The 24,116-nt window shown below is 40.1% G+C and overlaps 1 protein-coding gene across 9 annotated transcripts in view; it reads right to left on the bottom strand.

Moving 5' to 3' along the window:
• Nucleotides 1–24,116, bottom strand: part of HHAT (hedgehog acyltransferase) — a 354,783-nt gene that overhangs the window by 242,210 nt on the left and 88,457 nt on the right. For all 9 annotated transcript variants that reach the window (XR_005199664.1, XR_005199669.1, XR_005199665.1 and 6 more), the window contains one exon: nucleotides 16,464–16,635. Coding sequence is in view for 1 of the 9 variants with exons in the window: in XM_017525581.2 (XP_017381070.1) it covers nucleotides 16,464–16,635 (172 nt within the window). In the remaining 8 variants the exon portion in view is untranslated. The remainder of the gene's footprint in view (nucleotides 1–16,463; nucleotides 16,636–24,116) is intronic.

The raw sequence follows: 24,116 nt of genomic DNA, 5'->3' as shown, positions 1-24,116 counted from the left end.
AGGGAAATTGAGTTACTCCTACACAATGAAGGCAAGGTGAGTGTAAGTGAAACTTAGGGGATTTTGTGTGGCATCACCTAGCTTTGCCATGTCTACTGGTTAGTTAATGGAAGACAACAGCAGGATTTACAAGGGTTTAGACCTGTGAGGAATCGAAATTTGGATCACACCAGAGTTAAACCCAAACAGCAGAAGTACTAATTGAAGGCAAAAAGAACACAGGATGAAGGGGAAAGTCACAAATCCCCTGATCAGCAACAGAAATTGCTCTATTCCCATCAAAATATTGATGACATTCTTCACAGAAATAGAAAAAAACAATGTAAAATCCGTATGGAACTACAAAAGACCCCGAATAGCCAAAGCCATCCTGAGCAAAAAGAATGAAGCTGGAGGCATCATACTACCTGACTTCAAAATATACTACAAAGCTATGTAACCAAATCAGTGTGGTACTGGCATAAAAAAGACTCACAGATCAATGCGATCGATTAGAGAACCCAGATGTAAATCCATGCATCCACAGTGAGCTCATTTTCAACAAAGGTGCCAAGAACATACAATAGGAAAAGGGCACTCTTCAATGAACGGTGCTGGGTAAACTGGATAACCACATGCAGGAGAACCAAATTAGACCTCTATTTCTCGCCATATACAAAAAGTAACTCAAATCACACTAAAGACTTATATTGAAGACCTGAAACTATGAAACTGCTAGAAGAAAACATTGGGAAAATACTCCAGGACATTAGTCTAGGCAAAGATTTTAGGGGATGTCTCAAAAGCACAGGCAACAAAAGCAAAAATAGAGAAATGGATCACATCAAGCTAAAGAGGTTCTGCACAGCCAAAGAAACAACAAAGTGAAGAAAGATCCCACAGAATGGGAGAAAATATTTACAGACTATCCATCTGACAAATGATTAACAACCAGGATATGTAAGGAGCTCAAACAATAGCAGAAACAACAAAGAATCCAATTTAAAAATGGGCAAAAGACCTAACAGACATTTCTCAAAAGAATGACATAAATGGCCAACAAATATGAAAAAATGCTCAACATAACTAATCAGAGAAATGCAAATCAAAACCACAATGAGATATCATCTCGCCCCGGTTAGGATGGCTTTTATCAAAGAATAACAGATGCTGGTGAAGATATGGAGAAAGGGGAAACCTCATACACTGTTGGTGGGAATGCAAATTACTACAGCCACAAGAAAAACAGTGTAAAAACTTCCCCCAAAAAACAAAAACAGAGCCACCATGTGATCTAGCAATTCCACTACTGGGTACACACACCACAGAAAGGAAATCAACATATCAAAGCAATATCTGTCCTCCCCATGTTTATTGCAGCACCATTCAAAATAACCAAAATATGAAATCGACCTAAATGTCCATTAATGAATGCATTTTTAAAAACTGGTATATATATACAGTGCAATATTATTCAGCCATAAAAAAGAATGAAATTCTGTCATTTATAGAAACATGAATGGAACTGGAGGTCATTATGTTAAGTGAAATAAGCCAAGCACAAAAAAATACTACACGTTCTCACTCACATATCAGAGCTATAAAAGTGAATCTCATGAAGACAGAGTAGATTGTTTACCAGAGGCTGGGAAGGGTCAGCAGGACGGGAGGATGAAGAGAGGTTGATAACTGGGTATACATATACACTTAGAAGAGAGAAGACCTGGTGTTCAATAGGTCACTAGGGTAACTATAGTTAACATGGATTGATTGACCATTTCAAAACAGTGAGAAAATAATTCAAATGTTCCTAGCATTTAAAAATGTAAATATTTAAGGTAATGGAGATCCCAATTACTCTGATTATATCAATGTATCAAATTATCACATGTACCCCAAAAATATGTGCATTATATATTAATTTTAAAAGTTAAAACGTTTTTTAAATGAAAAACGTAAAAATTAGCTCTAAAGCATTACCTGTATTTTCTTATTTGTTGTGTAATGCATTTACATGTAAATTTTAACTAATATTTTTCTTCATTCCCATCCCTCCCCCTTCTATTTAATATAAAGTGTGTTCATGGTAGCTAACTCTACAACTGAACCCACAGTTACAGAATATTAACATTATAACCAAATTTCAGGAGATGCAGACACTTCCCCAACCTCGAACCCCTGGCCCCAAGAGCCTAGGCTTGAATAGCTACTTGGGGAAAGAGGTGTGTGTGTGTTTTCAGCTGTGTAAGAGATGGTGTGTGTCTCCTGAAAGTGTTCAGTCTGTGGTATACCACTTGAGGACAGTATCTAATAACATTTCCTTGCTTAAACTTAAACCTCATTTGAACACAGCAGGCATGGAAAGGAGTTGCTCAGTATCCTCTTCCTTAATATTCCTGCATATTAAAAGAATTCAGCCTCCCATTGACCTTCAGAAAGCTGTAATTGCTGTCACATTTTCCACTAGTTTCCGATTGCTTTTAGTTGCTGAAAGCAGAAACACTTCAAGTTTCCCCAAAACTACATCTATTTTCTCACTTCTGATTATTCTTCAACCCTGGTATAAACTTCCCCAAAATGAACAGTGGCAACCACGACCAACGTCAACTGTGACTCTTATTTGCTAATACTGAAACAGACTCTCTTCAGCCCCCTCTGACTTAGCTTCTCTTCAACTTCTGATGAATCGTGCACCTCCTTTTTTAAGCCTTCACAAGACACTTGTTTCCTTCCTCATTATGTAATATTCCTTCTGATTCACTGATGGCCCTCTTTTTCTGTTTGCCTGTCAAATATTAGTGTTCTCTAAAGTTCTATCCTTCCAGTAAGATACCTCTAATGCAGGCACTGGGCCCGCCACAGCGAGGGCGGAGGTAACCCCATGTAGGCTGGCCTAACACTGAGGTGGACAACATCCACAACCCACAGGGCTCGGGGAGCAGGTGTTCCTGAAGCCTGGCCTCCGCCTGAGAGGCTGATTACAGCAGCTTTAAGCCTCACTAGAAATTGGAGAAGGTTAAAATTAATAATCATCATCAACATCACCCTGAAAACAGAGAAAAACAAATGGCAAGAAATTTTTAACTTTGATATCTCCAGGAGAGGATTAGGGAAAATGAAAGAAAAACAAATGTCTCCCTGTTGCCATGGAGCTCCCAATGTCCTCTCAGTCACAGTGAGTAGCACTGGAGCCCTGACAGACAGGCAGCCACCACTGTTCTTCTCCATCCCCACCAGGAGAGGATGGAACACCTTCCATGGAGTTTGTGAGTATCTCCATCCTTTGATTAACCGCATCAAATCAAATCCCACACTAAACAACCTCTATTTATATTCTCTATTTCTGTTAACTTTGCAGCAGTCCCTTTTTGGAATAATAATGTAAGATGCGCGATTTACCTTTGCTGCCTTATGCAAAATCTTGCATCAAGCACTCATCTGGATATCTGGCTACTCACACTAACTCCAAACTGATGTCATTTGCCAGGCAGAGTCCCTGTGAAATTGTACTTCACCTGAACCTGCTCATCAATTACTCAGTAAGCACCTGTGCTGTAAGTGTTGCAAGAGAAAGACCCCAGAGGCGGTGGCATAGGCGCTTCTAAAGCAGCTCTCCCTCATTTTGGGGTGTTCAGAGGGCGTCATTCCTGGACAGGGTAGAATGTTACCCAGTCCTGAGATCCTTAGAGATGAACAATCTGTTGTGTATCTTTTTGCATGTAAGACAAAGAGGCATCTTTTACTCTGCCTGAGCTGCTGCCTCACACTTAACTGCAACTTCTGCATGGACAAAAGGTCCCTTGTGGAAGGAGAGCCGTACCACTGAGAGAATAAAAGTGACAGAATTTTTAAAAGTATCTCTTTATTAGTTCAGTGGGAAATCAGAGGCTGCAACCAGGGCCCAAAGCCCGCGTGCTTTCTGTAAACTTTGTAACTCCCTTATGCTTATTTTATCCTTCTGAACATCCCAGTAAGGATTAGCCCCCACACCCTGAAGCTGAAGAAGCCCATTTGCTGAAAAGAAAGGGGGTGTTTGCCATGCCATACTCCACGCCACGGCAACCTGTAGCGATGAGACCCTGAGAGGTGGCCTGGGGAATGGCAGGTCCACCAGAAAGAAAAGGAGTTGCAGTCAGGACCTACTGGGCTACGTGATAGCAAGGCCATCTGAGACGACATGGCAGGGAAACAACGTGCTAGGCATCATCATTTAACACAACCAAAGTAGCATATTAGCTTCTGCCTCTATTTCTTCACCTTTGATTTATTCTGTAACCCTGGTCTTTAGCCCCCAAAAATGAACAACATCAACCATGACCTCCCATTTGCCAAAATGAAAGACTCTTAAATCCCCTCTTTCTCGGCCACTTCTTAATCTCTGATAAAGTGAGCTTTCTTCTTGCAACCTTCACAAAACCACTGGCTTCCTCCTGTGTTTATTAATGTTCCTTCTCATTCGTTACTGACACATCTTTTTCAGACCACCTCTTAAATTTTGGCATTCCCTGAAGTTCTATCCTTGGCCCTCCTTTATTCTCGTTCTACACATTTTTCAAGGAAATCTTTTCACTCTGTGGCCTTCATGATCACCTGTGTGCAATAGTTCCCACGTACACCTGTCTCCATCACCAGTCCCCCTCCTGAGCTCCAGTCCCATCTAACTATAGAATTGTCTTCTGTATCCCTGGGGAACTGGTTCCCAGAACCCCTACAGATCCCAAAATCCATAGATGCTCACTTTTGAGTGACACTTTTGAGAATGAAAGGAACTATTAATAATTATGTCAGGACAACAGATACAGAATACGACTGCAAAACGGGATATTTGGTCACTCTACAACTAATAAGCCTCAAATTAATTGTTTTAAGAGTGGAGTAAAACAATTATAAAATTTAAATCTTTTATTTTTTTGTCTGCCTATTATACTACTTTCCAAATTTTCCAATTTGAAACACCACACTGCTACTTTGTGTCCAGAAGTAGCTGTTTTAATAAAAAGTACTGGCTGCCTCCCAAACAACTCTCTCCCCCAATCCTTACCATTGGAAAGGTAATTTCATTTCAGTGTCTAACCTTCCCCATAGTAACCTGGAAGAAATTCCTGGTTATAACTAGTCATGGGATGATTATAATATGGGCCTATAACCCAGATGGTGTAGTTATAGCATAAGGTACCAGGGGAAGCTGCTGGAGGTGCTTCCTAGGAGATTTCTTCCTTCTTAAAAAGAGTCCTAGTGGAATGTCCATTTCTGGCAAGATAACAGACTGTCCCATCTAGAAAATCATGCCAATGGAGAACACCTAAGAAATGCTAAATGAAATATGTAAAAGCATCTTTTAAAAATATATACCTGAGCTGTTTGGAAAGTCCTTGGAGAGCAAAAAGATATATATGAATCAAGAGCAGAAAAACGGGTGAGCGGTAGTGCTCGTCTTGAAACTGGTAGCAGCTGCCAGACTGCAAGGACCTAGGCTTTGGTGTCCATGAGCCACATGTGGGGACAAGTGGCAGTCCTTGGAGGCCATACATGGAGGAGGTCAGAGTGAGAGCCCACATAAATCCAGATTTCTAAAGCCCCAAATTTCCTTTGGCTGTGTGTCCCCTCAAAACCCAAGCCAGAAATTTAAGTGGCACCACATTGGTAATAACTCCAAGCACCTGGCAGAAATAAACATAAATATCCTCTGGATGAATGTATTCCAAACACAGACACCAAAGAATTCCCAAGGACAAAACAGCAATTAACATGCACTCACAAACATTCCAAAATATGGATGAGAACTGACAGAAGTAAAATGGATAATCAGACTAACAAAGATTGTAGATGTAGAATTACCAGCTATAGAATATAAGATAAATATGTTTATCATGTTTGAAAACATAAGAAGTAAACTTCAAAGTATATGCAAGGAAAAGAAACTAAGGCCTCACAAATACAAAAAAGCATCAGTGAACTTATAAAAATAAAAAAAAATATGACCAATAAATCAAAAAGACAAAAAGCAAATTCAAAACTAGAAGATCAACTTAACCAAATAGCAAATCTGTAATAAGAACACACATTAAAAGGAATTACTTCTAATGGCTTTTGAATATAGCACACTCAGTATACATCTATTCTAAGAGCAAAAAAACAGAAATGACTTCTTAAATGTCATTCAGTGATTTTTAGTCAAAATGTTGAATATTGTTATTTTTAAACTACTCATAGTGTCACCACAAATAAGATACTCAAGTAATTAGTAATTATGATCTTCCTTAATAAAGAGAAAAGGCACAAGTATGAAATCAAAGTTGCTAAGAAAAAATAGTAATGTTAAATCTGAATTTAAAATCGCAATATGAACCCACATTTTATAAAACTCATGTTTTTATAAAAACATATTGCCCAGGTCTGCTCACTGGAAATTTTCAGGCCTCCAAATAATAACACACCTGTAGTAACAAACACACTCAGACCTTGGCTCCTAAATATAATTTCTCCACTAAAAGGAACAAAGCCTCCTTTGAAGATTTGGCTGATTCCAATAAAGGGCCAAGGAAAATAAAAGGTGAGCATTGGGGTGTCTTGCACTTCCAGAAACTGAGGAAACGCTCAGAGGCAAATAAAGGCTTGTCCAGAGAACATAGAAGCCAGCTTGACCACATTTGGGACAATTTTAGCATCCCAAAGGAAAATTACTACATTGAATTGTAAAACATAAAATTATTTGACACTACTATTGAAGGAGAATATTTCACTGAACTCCTTATTCTATGAAATGATATTTAAAGAGGAACAATTACACATTTGCCCTGTCTTTTCAGGAGAAACTGTATTCAGCTCCAGTTTATGATGGGAAAATCTTCTTTACAGAAGAATACCAGTTATCAAATGCAGGCATAATGATAGATTTGGAAAATCAGCATTTCAAACTCCCACTCAAAAAACTGATTCAGGCAAAGTTAATCAAAAAATGTTAAAACTATTCGTTAACACGATTCCAGGTTATTGGGGGAACAAGGTATTCAGACAGCACTGGATTAACACCTCACATGCTGCTTGCTAATTGCAAAGGGATACATGTACCTTTTGAAGGGAGAGACCAGGCACCATCACCATATACAAGTGATTTAACTTAGCAATGAAAACAGAGGGGACCACCTGACATTATACACATCCTACAGATACAATATGAAGCATATGGCATTCTATATGAAGTTACTTTTGCAAAAAAAATTTATTAAATTCAAGACTCTAAAGGATCTAGATCTAACTTTCAGTTTACAGAAACAGAAGGGATACAAGAACAAATTTAAGAATAATGCAAATTTTAAAAATCAAATAAATCCAGTGTGTGGAACATTCTATAAGACAATAGGTCTGGACTCCTCAAAAAGTCATCATTTTAAAACATAGTTGAACTCTTCTAGATTGAAGTAGACTAATAGACATGAAACCAAATGATGCAAGTGACTGATTCTGGGTTGACAAAATAGCTTTAAAATATATTTGAAAACAATTAGAAAAATGTGAAGATAGACTAGGTGTTAGACGATATTAGAAAAGTATTATTTTCAAGCGTAATATGTAATTGTGGTTAGCTAGGAGAATACTACTTCGGAGCAAAAAGTTAACAATTGTTGGATCTACATCTTGGATCCATTGTGTTTTTATATAATTCCTTAATATTCTAGGTATTTAAAATTTAACAATTGGGGAAAAGTTTAAGTATGCCATATCACCTATGACTTCATAGGTATTGTAGCTAAAAATAATCTCTTTATGAAGCTTTTTCTTTTTGGGGGTATGGGGGACAGAATCTCACTCTGTTGCCCAGGCTGCTGGAGTGCAGTGGCATGATCACAGCTCACCACAGCCCTGACCTCCTGGGCTTAAGTGATTCTCCCACCTTGCCTCCTGAGTAGCTGGAACTACTGGCGCACACTACCACCCCAGCTAATTTTTGTATTTTCTGTAGAGATGGGCTTTTGCCATGCTGCCCAGGCTGGTCTCAAACTCCTGAACTTAAGCCATTCACCAGCCTTAGTCTCCCAAAGTGCTGGGATTATAGGCATGAGCCACCACACCTGGCCCATGAAGCTTTTTGATATAACTTTCAGTTTATAAGAAACAGAAGGGATAAAGGAATATGCTAAATGACATTATGAGAAGCCAGGTTATAGAACATTCTGTAAGACAACTGGCCTGGTCCCTCCAACAAGCTGATATAAAAAAAAAGGGATAGTGCTAAATAAGACAGTCTTAAGAGACAAAACTACTAGATCCAATGTAGTCCTAGATTGGATACCAGCTTGGCCAAAGCAGGTACAAAGGACTTTAGTAAAATTTGATTATTGTCTGGGCATCAAATAAGAATGAAAATTTAGCAATGTGAAAGGATAGAGATTATTAACTAAAATAAATCTTAGATAACAAAATGTTATACACAAATATACAGTATAAGCTCATTGGGGAAAAATATAAATGTGTGTATTAAAAAACTATAGAAGGCCAGGCGCGGTGGCTCAAGCCTGTAATCCCAGCACTTTGGGAGGCCAAGGCGGGTGGATCACGAGGTCAAGAGATCGACACCATCCTGGTCAACACGGTGAAACCCCGTCTCTACTAAAAATACAAAAAATTAGCTGGGCATGGTGGCGCGTGCCTGTAATCCCAGCGACTCAGGAGGCTGAGGCAGGAGAATTGCCTGAACCCAGGAGGCGGAGGTTGCGGTGAGCCGAGATGGTGCCATTGCACTCCAGCCTGGGTAACAAGAGCGAAACTCTGTCCCAAAAAAAAAATAAAAAATAAAAAATAAAAAATATAAAAAACTATAGAGAAAAAACAATATGGAAGAACAAGTATTGAGAGTGTATCAGTAGTGATCTCTGGATAGATGGTAACACAATGCTTCCATTTTAAAATTGTGAATGGAAGGAAATGGAATACAGAAAAAAGCAAGGACTGTAATCCTAGTTTCTGACAAAACAGACTTTAAACCAACAAGATTCAAATGAACACAATCAGAAACAAGGGGGATAGTACCACTGACCCCACAGAAGTACAAACAATCAGAGAATACAACTATGTCATAAACTAGAAAATCTAGAAGAAATTTATCAACTCCTGGACACATACATCCTACCAAGACTTAATCAGGAAAAAGCTGAATCCCTGAACAGACCAAAAGCAGCCTGGAAATTGAGACAGTAATAAATAGCTTACCAATAACAAACAAGCCCAGGACCAGACGGATTCACAGCTGAATTCTACCAGATGTGCAAAAAAGAGCTGGTACCGTTCCTACTGAAACTATTCCAAAAAATTGAGAAAAGATTCCTACCTAACTCATTTTATGAGGCCAGCATCATGTCATACCAAACCTGGCAGAGATACAACGACAACAACAACAACAACAACAACAACAAACTTCAGGCCAATATCCTTGTGAAATCCTTGTGAGTACGTATCAAGGCAAAACTCCTCAACAACATACAGGCAAACCAAATGCATCACCACACCAAAAAGTTTATCCATCACAATCAAATAGGCTTTATCCCTGGGATGCAAGGTTGACTCAGCATATGCAAATCAATAAACGTAATTCATCACAAAAACAGAACTAAAGACAAAAACCACATGATTCTCTCAATAGATGCAGAAAAAGCTTTCAATAAAATTCAACATCCATTCATGGTTAAACTAGGTATTAAAGGAACACACTTCAAAATAAGAACCATCTAGGACAAACCCACACCCAGCATCATACTGAATGGGTGAAAGCTGGAAGCACTCCCCTTAAAAACTCGTACAAGATAAGGATGCCCTCCTCTCACCGCTCCTACACAACATAGTATTTGAAGTTCTGGCCAGGGCAATAAGGCAAGAGAAACAAAGGGCATCCAAACATGACGAGAGAAGTCAAACTATCGTTTTTTGTAGATGACATGATACATATTGAGAAAACACCATAGTCTCATCCCAAAAGCTTCATAAGCTGATAAACAACTTCAGCAAAGTCTCAGGATACAAATCAATGTGCAAAAATCAGTAGCCTACCTATACACCAGCAGTCAAGCCGGGAGCCAAATCAGCAACAAATTCCCATTCACAACTGCCACAAAAAAATAAAGTAAAATAAAATACCTAGCAATACAGCTAACTAGGGAAGTGAAAGATAGCTACAAGGATAACTACAGCCCACTGCTCAAATTTTCCATTTGTTTGTATCAATGATAGCCTGGATAAAGAAAATGGGGTATATATACACCATGGAATACTATGCAGCCATAAAAAAATATCATGTGTTTTGCAGGGACATAGTTGGAGCTGGAGGCACAGAGGAGCTAGGTATCAACACACACTGAAGCCTATCAGTAGGTGGAACGTAGGAGGAGGGAGAAGATCAGGAAAAATAACTAGTGGGTACTTAGCTAACTACCTGGGTGATGAAATAATCTGTACACAAAAAAACCCATGGCCCATGTTTACCTACTTAATAAACCTGCACATGTACCCCTGAACTTAAAGAGTTTAAAAAAAGAAAAGAAAAACCTAAAGACTCTACCAAAATAATTTTTTTTGAATTGATAACATCAGTAAAGTTGCAGGGTACAAAATTATTCAAAAATCATTATCATTTATATACCCAAACAGTGAACAAACTTAAGAAATCAAGAAGGCAATCTCATTTCCAATAGCTACAAAAAAGTCAATTATCTAGGGGTAAAGTTAACCAAGGAGGTGAAGATCTTCACAAGGAAAACTGCAAAACACTGACAAAAGGAATACAAACATTGAAGAGGATACAAACAAACAGAAAAACATCTCATGCTCATGGATTGAAAGAACTGTTACAATAACAATACTACTCAAAGCAACTTACAGGATTAATACAATCCCTATCAAAATACCAGTGACATTCTTCACAGACATAGGGAAGAAAACCCTACAATTTGTGTGGAACCACAAAAAATCCTGAACAGCCAATGCAATCCTGAGCAAAAAGAACAAAGCTGGAATCAGAACACCACCAGACCTCAAAATATACTACAAAATTATAGTAACCAAAACAGTATGGTACTGGCATAAAAACAGGCAAGTAGATCAATAAAGGAAAAGAGAACCAGAAATTAATCCACATATCTTCAGCCAAATGATTTTTGACAAAGATGCCAAGAACACTTATTAAGGAAAGGACAGTCTGTTCAACAAATGGTACTGAGAAAACTAGATATTCATATGCAGAAGAATAGAACCAGACCCCCACCTCTCACCCTCAAAATGGATCAAACGTCTATGTGTAGTACCTGAAGCAATAAAAATACTAGAAGAAACCACTGGGAGAATCCATCAGCATATTGGTCAGGGAAATATTTTACAAATAAGACGTCTAAAACACAGCCAACAAAAGCAAAAACAAACAAATAGGATATATCAAACTAAAAAGCTTCTGCAAAGCAAAGGAAACAATAGAGTGAAAAGATAATCTATAGAATAGGAGAACATATCCGCAAACTACTTATCCAACAGGTAATTAATATCCAAAATATACAAGGAACTCAGACATCTCAATAGCAAACAAAACAATCTGATTTAAAAATGGGCTAATGATCTGAACAGACATTTTCTCAAGAGAAATGGTCAATAAATATATGAAAAAAAAAAAACTCAACATCACTAATCAGAGAAATGCAAATCAAAACCGCAATGAGATATCATCTCACCCCAGTTAGGATGACTATTATCAAAAAAGAAAAAAAAAAAAAAAAAATAGAGGATGCAGAGAAAAGTGAAAACTCTTACACATTGTTGGTGGGGATGCAAACTAGTATAGCCACTATGGGGAACAGTATGGAAATCCCTCAAAAAAACATAAATGCAACTACCATACAATCCAGCAATCCTACCTACTGTAAATGTATACAACAAAAAGGAGATCATTATAGTGAAGAGACATCTGTACCCCATGTTCACTGTAGCACTATTCACAATAGCCAAGATATGTAATCAACCTAGGTGTTCAATAACAGATAAATGGATAAAGGAAATGTGGTATTTAAGGCCAGGCACAGTGGCTCATGCCTGTAATCACAGCACTTTGGGAGGCCGAGGTGGGTGAGTCACTTGAGGTCAGCAGTTTGAGACCAGCCTGGCCAACATGGTAAAACTCCATCTTTACAAAAAAACACAAAAATTAGCCGGGTTTGGTGGTGGGCACCTGCAATCCCACCTACTCAGGAGGCTGAGGCAGGAGAATTGCTTGAAACCAGGAGATGGAGGCGGCAGTGAACTGAGATTGTGCCACTGCACTCCAGCTTGGGTGAAAGAGCAAGACTCCCTCTCAAAAAACAAAAACAAAAAAAGAATGTGGTATTTATACACCATGGAATACCATGGTGCCATAAAAAAGAATGAAGTTTTGTCATTTGAGGCAACAAAGACGGAACTAAAGAACATTCTGTTAAGTTAATAAGCTAAGAACAGAAAGTTAATACCACATGTTCTCACTCATAGGTGAAAGCTAACAAGTGTTCATATAGAAGTGAAAAACACAAGAGAAAACACTAGAAGCTGGAAAGGGAGGGATGGAGGATATTTGTTAAAAGATACAAAATAACACTAGGTAGAAGGAGTGAGTTCTAGTGTTCTATGCACTGTAGGATGACAAGAGTTAACAATAATTAATTACATAGTTTCAAATACCTAGAAGAAAAATACCGAATGTTCCCAACACAAAGAAATGATAAATGTTTGTGATGATGGATATGCTAATTACCCTGATCTGATCACCATACATTGTATGTAGCAAAACATCACTATGTACCCCATGAGTATGTACAATTATTAGTCAATTTTAAAAAATTTTTAGATGGTTTCTATTTTATCATTGTCTATGATGCAAATGTACATAATAACCAAAGATTTTATTAACTCTAAAAGCTTTAGGAGAAAACAGAGGAGAATATTTTTATGATCTTGGGGGAGATAATTATTTTTTAAAGACCCAAAAAAGTAAAAATGATAAAAATGTATAAATGCAACTACATTAAAGTCTGTTCATCAAAAGACAACATAAAAACATTAGAAGTCAAACCACAAAGCAAAAGATATCAGTATTTGCATCTAACTGCATGTATAACTTTTCAAAATGATAATATAGAATAAATTTTATGATTCCTTAAGAAAAAGACAGAAATCCCATTAGAAAAATGGTCAAAAGTTATCAACAGTTATTTCATTAGAAATGATATACCAGGTCAGGCACGGTGGCTCATAGCTGTAATCCCAGCACTTTGGGAGGCTGAGGCAGGTGGATCACTTGAGGTCAGAAGTTCAAGACCAGCCTGGCCAACATGGTGAAACACCATATCTACTAAAAATACAAAACTTAGCTGGGCATGGTAGTGCATGCTTGTAATCCCAGCTACTTGGGAGGCTGAGGCACAAGAATTGCTTCAACTCAGGAGGCAGAGGTTGTAGTGAGCCAAGACTGCCTCACTGCACTCCAGCCTGGGCAACAGAGTGGGAGTGTCTCAAAAATAAATAAATAAGAAACAATACCCCAAAGTCCTTTAAACGTATGAAAAGATAATCAAATTTATTAGCAATCAAAGAAAGGCAAATTAAAACCATTAGATAAAATTCACATCCACCAGATTTTCAAAATTAAAAGATATATGAATTAACTTCTGAGTTATCTATTATTTTATATTGATCTACATGTCTGCTTTTATGCCAGTACCATGCTGTTTTGGTTACTACAGCTTTGTAGTGTATTTTGAGTTCTGGCAGTGTTCTGATTCCAGCTTTGTTTTTTTTGCTCAGGATTGCTTCGGCTATTCAGAATCTTTTGTGGTTCCACACAAATTTTACAATTTTTTTTTATTTCTGTGAAGAATGACACTGGTATTTTGATAGGAATTGTATTAAAGCTATAAATTGCCTTGAGTAGTATCAAGTGTTGGTAAGAATTTTAAGCAAAGGAAACTCTCATGCACTGCCGAGACGAGCATAAATTGGCTTAGCCAATTTAAAAAATAATTTATCTTGTAAATCTGAACATATATGCTACCCACAATATTTATTTCTAGATATATATTTTAGTAATGCTTGACAAACTCTAGACAGTGACTCACCCAATTCACTGATTTCTAATCAGTATTTTAAAATAGAACAATATGGAACGGAAAATACCAGTATACATTGCAGGTGGTTCAAGGTAAAGTATTGCTTTGTGAGAGTTTACACACACACACACACACACACACACACTCATCCACACACTTATAATGCAAAATGCATTTCTTACTGTGGGTAACGTGCCAAAGAGTTTCAAAGTTACTGCCCTATGGGGAAACTCTTACACATGAGCTCTAACAGACACAGAAATGGCATTATGTGGAATAGCAAAACCCTGTAAAAAAAACTCAAATGTCCTCCTAGATGTAGAATGGACAAATAACTTCTTGTGTATGGATACACTGGAATGCTATACAGAGGTGAAAAAGAGTGGTACCTAGTTACATGTATTAACATGAATGCTTCCCAAAAACATAATGTTAAACAAGAAAATCAAGTCACAGAAGAACATACCAAGTGTGAATCTATTCATATGAAGAGGTGTCAGAATAAGCAACTTTAAGGATTTAACTGTGGTAAAAGTACAATGAAAAAGAAGAAAAGAATAAATACAATATTCAGGTTATCTTGAAAGTGACAGAGGCTGACGGGATGAGGAATACAAACTAAGGGCTTCTACGATTCTGGTTAGTTCTTAAGCTGAATGGTAGACACACAAAAGGTACGTTGGTGGCATCGGAGTCACATAATTTACCAGCCCTAGTGCTGATCTTAGGTATCACTGTTATATGGAATAACTTTTCCTATTGTTTAAGCCCCATTTTGAGTTGTGTCTTCCATTACTTTTAGTTTAAAAACCCTCAAGCTGAAACAGCCTATAAGTTTGCATCCTGTGCCACTGGGATCTGACTTAGTATAAGCTATCATTTAATCCTATTCCATTTGTCTAATTGTATCAATAAAACCTTATAATATTAGCAACCCCAAACTATTAAAAAAATTGTTTGGAAGAAAGTGACTTAAATGCTAAGCTATTTTAAAGAGACTCATTAAAATAGCTTAGCGTTTTTTCAGTCCTAAAATGTTTCTTCCCTGGAAATGTTCAGATTAAGCATATGTGATACCAAGAACAATCAAGATTGAAGATCTATAAAACATCAAACAGATAAGGAGCAAGTCGGGCTTGTACTCTTGCCCTCAGCAGGGAACAGTTTGATCTGCCTGGAGAATCACACAGTTATTGGAGCTACAGGCTGGAGGTCAAAGCACAGGCAGAATTCAGCCACTGCAGGAGTCCTCGAAACAAGAAAGAAGGAAGTGAAGATATTTTATTCAGAAAGGCACGTGGGCTCTGCTGTTTTGGCCAGAGGAATAAATAACAGTGGTTTCTCCATGGACAAATCCTATGCTGGAGACCAGCCCAGCTGAGGAAGTAAGATTTCCATGCCACCACCTTGGCAGACACACTGGAAAGGATAGATAAGAAAATGAGATCTACAGAGGGAAATAGACACATGCCATTTATGCTATCTGCTAGAAACTTAACGAGGTACACCCTCAATGTGCGGTGCTTAGTATCATCCTCAAGATAGATCCACAAAGCTAAGTCTCCCTATTTTACTGATGAAGGTGCTGGAACTCAGAGGTTAAGTAAACTGCCAAGGTTACCCACCCAGTCATTGGTGAGGCTGAAACTCAAACTTACAGCTGTGTGATCCTAAAACTCATATTCTGTTTTTGAGACAGTGTCACGCTTTGTCACCGAGACTGGAATATGGTGCCATGATCTTGGCTCACTGCAACCTCTTCCTCCCAGATTCAAATGATTCTCCTGCCTCAGCCTCTCCAGTAGCTGGGATTACAGGCACCCACCACCACACCCACTATGTTTTGAATTTTTAGTAGAGACATGATTTCACCATCTTGGCAAGCTAGTCTCAAACTCCTGACCTCAAATGATCCACTCACTTCAGCCTCCAAAAGTGCTGGGATTACAGGTGTGAGCCACCGGGCCCAGCCTCAGATTCTTTTATACCTTATGCACAAAGAACAAGGAAGACTGTGGAACAACTCAATATTGGAGCATTCCCTCTTAGAATGAACTCAAAGCTGCCCCCAGCAGCTCCTGCCCTCTCCTGCTAAACACAACGCTGGCCACACTGTGAAGATGCGACCCAGCTAAGCTCAGCAGAGTCCCGTTACAGAGGAGAATGCTACTGCCCTTGGTTCCCAGACCACAAGCACAGCCCTCACTTCCTGTCAGCCACTTCTCACATGCGTAATCTTGGCCACAAGAGGAGTAGGTTAAAAAACAGTAAAGAGGATCTGCTCAAGGCAGCTGCAGCCCTGCTTCCCCCCACTTCAGCTCCACTCATGCTGTTTGGGCTTGTTCCACTGTTGGTGATTCCCACAATTACCTAAGGTCCAGCAAGAGACAGTCTCCAGGAGAGGGATGCTGCTGTAGATGGCGTGCATGTACATCAGGTGAGCCATGAGCTCGGCCAGCCACCACCAGAACAGAAGGCGGCCCAGCCCCAGGGACAGAACACACAGGCTGGCCTTCAGGGACTCACGCTCCTGCTGCTGCATCTAAAGCGGACACAAAAGAGGTCATTAGATGGTGCCTTGATTTCTGAAACAGTCCCCTAGATAAGATTTTTCATAAACTTCCCGCAAATGTTATTGTGGTATCAGCTGACAGGGTTGGTTTCGTTTATCTTGGGAACGCTCAATGTTCTTGGGTGGAAGAATCATATCTGAGCATGAACACTGTCTCAAAATAAGAATGGGGAGCGGGGGGTCAACAAACTAGCCTAGTGCCAAGAACCAAAGACAGGTTCAGTGGAGTCATCGTTCCACTCAAGAATCAGCCTGGAAAAACCCAAGTGGGAGGGCAGGACTGGGTGTATTCTCCCCACTGGGAATCTGGAGTTTCTTTGGGCTACGGGTGCCACCCTGCCCATCTTCCTCCATCACCTACTCATGTCTGAGGCTGGTAAAAGTAGGGCCCAGACAAAAAGAGGCACAGGACTGGTAGAAAAGGGAGAGAAAGACAGAGGCTGATAGCAAGGGAAAATGAGTGTGGGCGTGTCATTCCACCCTAAGTTGTTTTTGAAACATGGCAGACAGTATGTGGAACAAGTCTCTTGCTTAGTAGGTAGTAAAGCATAGTATTTAAGAATACAGACTTTAGAAAATGTAAAATAAGGTGGGGCATGGTAGCTCGCACCTGTAATCCCAGCACTTTGGGAGGCCAAAGTGGGTGGATCACCAATGTCAGGAGTTGGAAACCAGCCTGGCCAACATGGTGAAACCCCGTCTCTACTAAAAATACAAAAACTGGCTGGGCATGGTGGCACATGCCTGTAGTCCCAGCTACTTGGGAGGCTGAGGCAGGAGAATTGCTTGAACCTGGGAGGCGGAAGTTGCAGTGAGCCAAAGATCAGGCCACTGCACTCCAGCCTGGGCAACAGAGCGAGACTCCCTCTAAAAAACAAAACCAAAAAAAAGTGATTTATTTATCACTTTTGAGTAGTTTTGTCATGAAAACAATGTTGAGTCTGTCACTCCATAAACTCAGGCTGTTTTTCTGTTTGTCAGGTCTTCTTTAAATTTCTTTCAGCAATGTGTGTCACGTTCCATGCACAAATCTTGCACCTCTTTGATAACAGTTATTACTAATTATTTTCTTTTTGATGTTGTTTTAAATGCAATTTTCTTCTTTAAAAAATGGACTTTAGAGTCAGAGAGGATCAAGATCAAAGTCTACCACAAACCACACAGCCACATGATCCTGAGCAAGTTACTGAACCTTTAGGAGTCTGGGTGTCCTCATATGTAAAGTGAAAATCATTGTTGCTATGATTAAATATGATTAAGTATATGAAGTACTAAGTACAGTGACTGGAAGACAAGGAGCACTAGATACTTTGTAGTTAAAATCTATCATTATCCGCCTCCCACGTGTGTCCTCCCATCCTTCCCACGTGGCGTGTCTCAACCAGTCACAGGGCAGCATGAGGAGACAGCTCAGGGCCAAACACCACAGGTAAGGGAAGGATGTGTTGATCATTCTTAAATACAGCTAGAAGCTACTGAGAGCATACTCAATACATGTGGACAACACAGACACAAATTTTTAAAGCCTGGTTCTGTGGTCTCACCTCACTGCTTTTTTTTTTTTTTTTTTTTTTTTAAGAGATGCACAGTAATTTAAAACACAGATTCTAGAATTCATAAACATGCTGTAAAATTTGAAGTGAATTCAATTTCATTCAGCCTTATACCACTAAACAAATACAAATACAGAAAAACAAGAGAGAGCAGTAAGTTTTCAGGATCTTATAATGCCAAGATTTTATTAGACTGAAAGCTCCCTTGAAACACAGAGGACAGACTAATGCTAAATGACGAAGCTGGATCTGCCCGATCAGCCGGTAAAGAGCTCGATCTAGCATTTGACTATCAGGGCTCATGTCACAATGTAAACAGGAAAGGCCCATTCCATGAGGCACCTCCTTAGCTTCTCTCTCCTGTAACATCAGGGTGTAGTGGGTCCCACTGCAGCCAGCAGAGTGGCAGGCACTGCCCTCAGAGGGGAAGAGGGAGCTGCACACCAGGGAATTTATTTTTATTCTGCAGTCGCTCAAACTGTCCTCCTGCAACAAGAAGCCAGGCTAAGAAATTTTGGCTGGCTTATTGGCATGACAATCATCTGCACAAATAAGTTTCTCCCTTTTGCCATCTGCTTGGTTAACTATACCCAGAGAAGCTTGTTGGTTTAGCTTTCAAAATGTAAATTAGGCCAGGTTGGGTGGCTCCCACCTGTAATCCTAGTACCTTGGGAGGCGGGGGCAGGTAGATCACCTGAGGTCAAGAGTTCGAGACCAGCCTGGCCAACATGGTAAAACCCCGTCTCTACTAAAAATACAAAAATTAGCTGGGTGCGGTAGCACACACCTACAATCCCAGCTACCCGGGAGGCTGAGACAGAAGAATCATTTTAATCCAGGAGGCGGAGGTTGCAGTGAGCGGAGATTGTACCACTGCACTCCACCCTGGGTGACAGGGAAACTCTGTCTCAAAAAAAAAAAAAAAAAAAAAAAAAAAAGAAAAAAAAAAAAAAAAAAAAAAAAAAAAAAAAAAAAAAAAGAAAGAAAAGAAAAAAATTGGTAAAACTGACAGGATTTCCCTTTTGCCTTGTTTCCCTCAGTTCACACTTCAGGAAGATATTTTATGCAGCCATACTAACTGCATTAAGAAACAGTAATAACTGCTTTGGAGAATTCATCTGGTTCGCGTTGAGAGGAAGCAGAACTTGGGTTCTCCAAGAAGGAAGATTAGGTATCCTGGGGTATTTGCAGACTTGTACTGATCACACCTAACTGCGATTACAGATGTGCAGGCAGACCCCGTTCTGGGCATAAACTGAGGATGGTTTTCACTTGAATCCTTACCTCAAGCATGCACGCTCTGAGAGACCCTATAAAGTCTACGGTAGTGGATCTGTTACAAGCCAATCACTAAATCCTCAGTACAGGAACACCTACCTGCCAGATTATTCACGTTTGTGTTATTTAATAGACAAGATAGTAAAAGGAAATAACCAAAATGTCCAATATTAGGGTGTTGATTAAATGCATGAATGTACTTCAATATAGTCATGAAAACTATTTTTGTTCAATGTGCATAAAACAATGAAGGCTGAAAAGACACACCAAATGTCAACAGTGGTAATCTTTGGATGATGAGAGTTTAATTATTTGACAATTAAAATTGTTTTTTTTTTCTATTTTTTGTCTTTTGAGACAGTTTTACTCTGTTGCCCAGGCTGGAATACAGTGGCGCAATCTCAGCTCACCCCATCCTCTGCTTACCATTTTCAAGCGATTCCCGTGCCTCAGCCTCCCAAGTAGCTGGGATTACAGGCATGTACCACCACACCCAGCTAATTTTTGTGTTTTTAGTAGAGGCAGGGTTTCTCCATGTTGGCCCAGCTGGTCTCAAACTCCTGACTTCCAGTGATCCACCCACCTCAGCCTCCCAAAGTGCTGGGATTACAAGTGTGAGCCACTGCACCCAGCCAAATTGTTTCTTTCTTAAATCAGAGAAAAAGTAATGTGACCTTACAATATTGTGACTATTTGGGTCCCCTCTGCTAGTGAGGCACATACACTCAAGGCCCTTCTATTTCTTCATCCTGCTTCTCCAGATGCCTGGCATCATAATCTCTGCCACAAAGCCAAGGATCCTCTATGAGTGAGTATTCTTCTCCAAGTTTTATGCTAGACCAATTTTTATTTCTCCTTACCTTCTCCCTTCATGCTTAGATTTTTTTTTTTTTAAGCTATGTACCGAGTTCTTCTTTGTTCATTTGCAAACCTTTTCCAGCTCTCCAAAGCAAATTCATTTTGACCTAATAACCATTAGTGAATGAAGAAATGATTACAAACACACTGCTATGGTCTGCATGTTTATGCTCCCCTAAAATTCTTATGTTGAAATTCTAATCCCCAAGGAGATGGTACTAGAAGGTGGGGCCTTTGAGAACCGATTAGGTCATGAGAGCAGAGTCTTCATGATTAGGATTAGCACTCTTATCAAGGAAACCTCAGAGAGTTAGCTAGTTCCTCCCACCATGTGAAGACAGTGAGAAGGTGCCATTCTATGAACCAGGAAGCGGATCCTCACCCTACACTAAATCTGCCAGCACAGTGATCGTGGAATTCCCAGTATCCAGAACTGTGAGCAATACATGTATGTTGCTTATAAGCCAACCAGTTTATAGTATTTTGTTACAGCAGCCCAAATGGACTATGGCAGAAAATCAGTACCAAGATGGGAGTGCTGCTGTAACCAAGACCCAAAAATACGGAAGCAGTTTGGAAGTGAGAATGGAGAGAGGCTGGAAGAGTTTTGAGGCACATGCTTTAAGAAGTCTACATTGCTGTAAGTGGATCTTTAAGGGTGATTTTTGTGAGGGCTCAGAAGGAAAGGAGAAGAGCTGTAGAGAAAGCCTCAATACTCTTAGAGAATACTTAAGCAGTAGTGAACAGTGTTGGTGGCAATATGCATGCTAAAGGCCAATCTGAAAATTTCTTAGACAAGAGGAACATGGTATTGAAAACTGAAGGAAAGGCAATCCTGTTATGAACCAGCAAAGAACTTGGCTGAATTGTGTTCATATCCTAGTGTTTTGTGGAAGGCAGAACTTGTGAGTAATGAAATTGGATATTTAGCTAAAGCCATTTCTAAGCAAAATGTTGAAGGTACAGCTTGGCTCCTCTTGACTGTTTATAGTAAAACAGCAAAGGAGAAAAGTGATTTAAAGATAAAAATTGTTAATCAAAGGGGAAGCAGAACTTAAAGATTTGGAAAACTCTCAGCCTTTCCAAATTGTAAAGAATGAGAAAGTCTGTTCAGGAAAGAACATTGAGCATGTGGCCAAACCACCACCTGATGAGGTTAGTCAGCTGTTTAAACAGAAGCCAGGACCTCCTGTCCATGACCAAGGAAGAGTAATCCCAAAGGGAATTCAGTCATGATAAGTATTTTGGTTCAATGTATATAAAATAATGAAAGACTGGAAAGATACACAGCAAATGTCAACAGTGATCATCTTGGATGGTGAGATTTTAGTTACATTTTACAATTAAGATTGGTTCTTTTCAGTCGGAGAAAAAGTAGTGTAACATTAAAATATTGTGAATATTTTGGCCCTCTCTGCTACCCCTATCACAGGCCAGACTGCAAGGGCCTAGGGAACAGAGCAATTGCAAATGCAAAGGTGGGGCTGTCACTGCCCTGGTTCCAGCTCACACTGTGGGCTCTGCTCCCCACTCCCCATCGCCACACTCCTTGGCTGCCTGAAGGTGGCTCCTGTGGGCCCCAGTGCAGTGTAGCTGGCACCACAACCAGCAAAGCTGTCAGGGTGTATGGCTGCCTCCACCCAGATGTCTAACAATGCCTAGAGAGCCATGGGGCCCAGACAAAGACATGCACAGAGGCAGGGCCCAGCAGAGCCATGGGGATGGCACTGCTCTCATGCTCCCAGACCAGTAGAGCCACCAGCTCAAGATTCTGGCCTGGGTGATCTGCAGGAGGTACAAAGCCACCATGAGGGCAGAGCCACCATCCCCACCCCCTGCCCTACTTTATGTCCAGAAGGCACCTCAGTGTGTCTGGAAGGTGAGACCTCCACCCTAGTGGGCCTGGAATAATGAGCCAATAATGATGCTTCCTGAGCCTTAAGGTTTTGGACTTCCTCAGGACCTTTTACTCCTTTCTTCTTTCCTATTTCTACCTTTTGGAATTGAAGGGTCCATCCTATGCCTGTCTTACCACTGTATTTGGGTACACAAAGCTTGATTTCACAGGCTCACTGCTGAAGGGGAATTTGCCTAAGGAAAGGAAGGATCATACTTTGAGTATCACACACATCTGATTTAGATGATATTTAAATGAGACTTTGGATTTCAGACACTTGGATTGGTGCTGAAACAAGTTAATACTATTGGGGCTATTAGGATGGAATGAGTGTATTTTGCATGTAAGGAGGACATTAATTTTCAGGGGCATGGGCAGAATGCTATAAACTGAATGTTTACATCACCCCAATAATTCATATATTGAAATCCTAACTCCCAAGGAAGTACTAGGAGATGGGGTCTTTAGGAAGTGATTGGGTCATGAGGGCATTCTTCATGGTTGGGAACAGTGCCTTTATAAAATATGCCCAAGAGCTAGACCCCTTCCACCACAAAAGCACACAGTGATAGGTACCATCCTGTGAACCAGGAAGCAGGCCCTTACTGGACATCAAGTCTGCCAGTGCCTTGATCTTGGACTTCCCAGCCTCTAAAACTGTGAGAAATAAATTTCCGATGCTTAGAGGCCATCTAGTTTATGGTATTTTGTTATAGCAGTCTGAATAGACTAAGACACATAGTATCCATTAGTCACTAGAGGCTAGAGGAGTTCGCACCAAGGTTAAGGCATGTAGAGGCAGCAAAATCACTCTAGACCAATGGACAGGAGGTCTTTCCTGGCACCCAAACTCTTTTCTTTATGACACAGGGTGTCACTCTATTGCCCAGGCTGGAATGCAATGATATGATCCTACCTCACAGTAGCCCTGATCTCCTGGGCTCAAGTGATCCTCCTGCCTCAGCCTCACCAGTAGCTGGGACTACAGGCATACACCACCACACCTGGCTGATTTTTCTATTTTTTTGTAGAGATGAATTTTACCATGTTGCCCAGGCTGGTCTTGAACTCCTGGCCTAAAGTGATCCTCCTACCTCAGCCTCCCAAAGTACTGGAATTACAGGTGTAAGCCACTGTGCGCAACCTGCTTAAACTCTTGGAGAGAAGGAAGTCTTCTATCTGAACCTGATAATGGCCTCAAAAGCAGTGTTGACAGCAGATAATCTTCACACAGCCAAATGTCTCCAGTTTCTAAATAAGCAACGGTGCATATGGTCTACAGGCCCTTGAGAATAACCTACCCCAAGCTCAGGTCCCCTGAAGGCCAGGACTGCACCTTGGGCCTCCAAGCAGCATTGGGTATGGAGCCCCATCCCAGGGAGTGGAGAGATAGCAGCTAGACTGGAAGGGAACCAAGAGGAGGCCAGAACCAACAACCCCCAAGGCAATCAAAAAAATACTGCTGACACCCAATCACCTCTCAGCTCCAGGCAATCACATTTCAAGGTCAATTCAAAGACCTCCTTTTCCTCCTCAAACCATGTGCATTATAAAATGACACAAATATCTGTATTTAAGAAAAATCATGAGGTACATTTCATGGTGCATTGACTTACTACTTCCCACAAGCTAAAACTTCCCTACCAGGTTTAATAAGGCATAATTACGTGTCACTACAGGACCAAAAGAGCTAGACTTTTCTCTACAACACTCCCTTTCTGTTGCTAACTGCCTCCTTGCTCCGAGCAACAGAAATGTTTATTGCACAAATAAGCTGGATGTGGTGGCTCATGCCTGTAATATCAGCACTTTGGGAGGCCAAGGTGGGTGTATCACTTGAGGTCAGGAGTTCAAGACCAGCCTGG

This window comes from Cebus imitator, unplaced genomic scaffold (assembly GCF_001604975.1).
Source record: "Cebus imitator isolate Cc_AM_T3 unplaced genomic scaffold, Cebus_imitator-1.0 Scaffold38, whole genome shotgun sequence".
Classification (NCBI taxonomy): domain Eukaryota; kingdom Metazoa; phylum Chordata; class Mammalia; order Primates; family Cebidae; genus Cebus; species Cebus imitator.
Note: the sequence above shows the minus strand (reverse complement) of the source record. Positions and strands in the feature narration are given on the sequence as shown.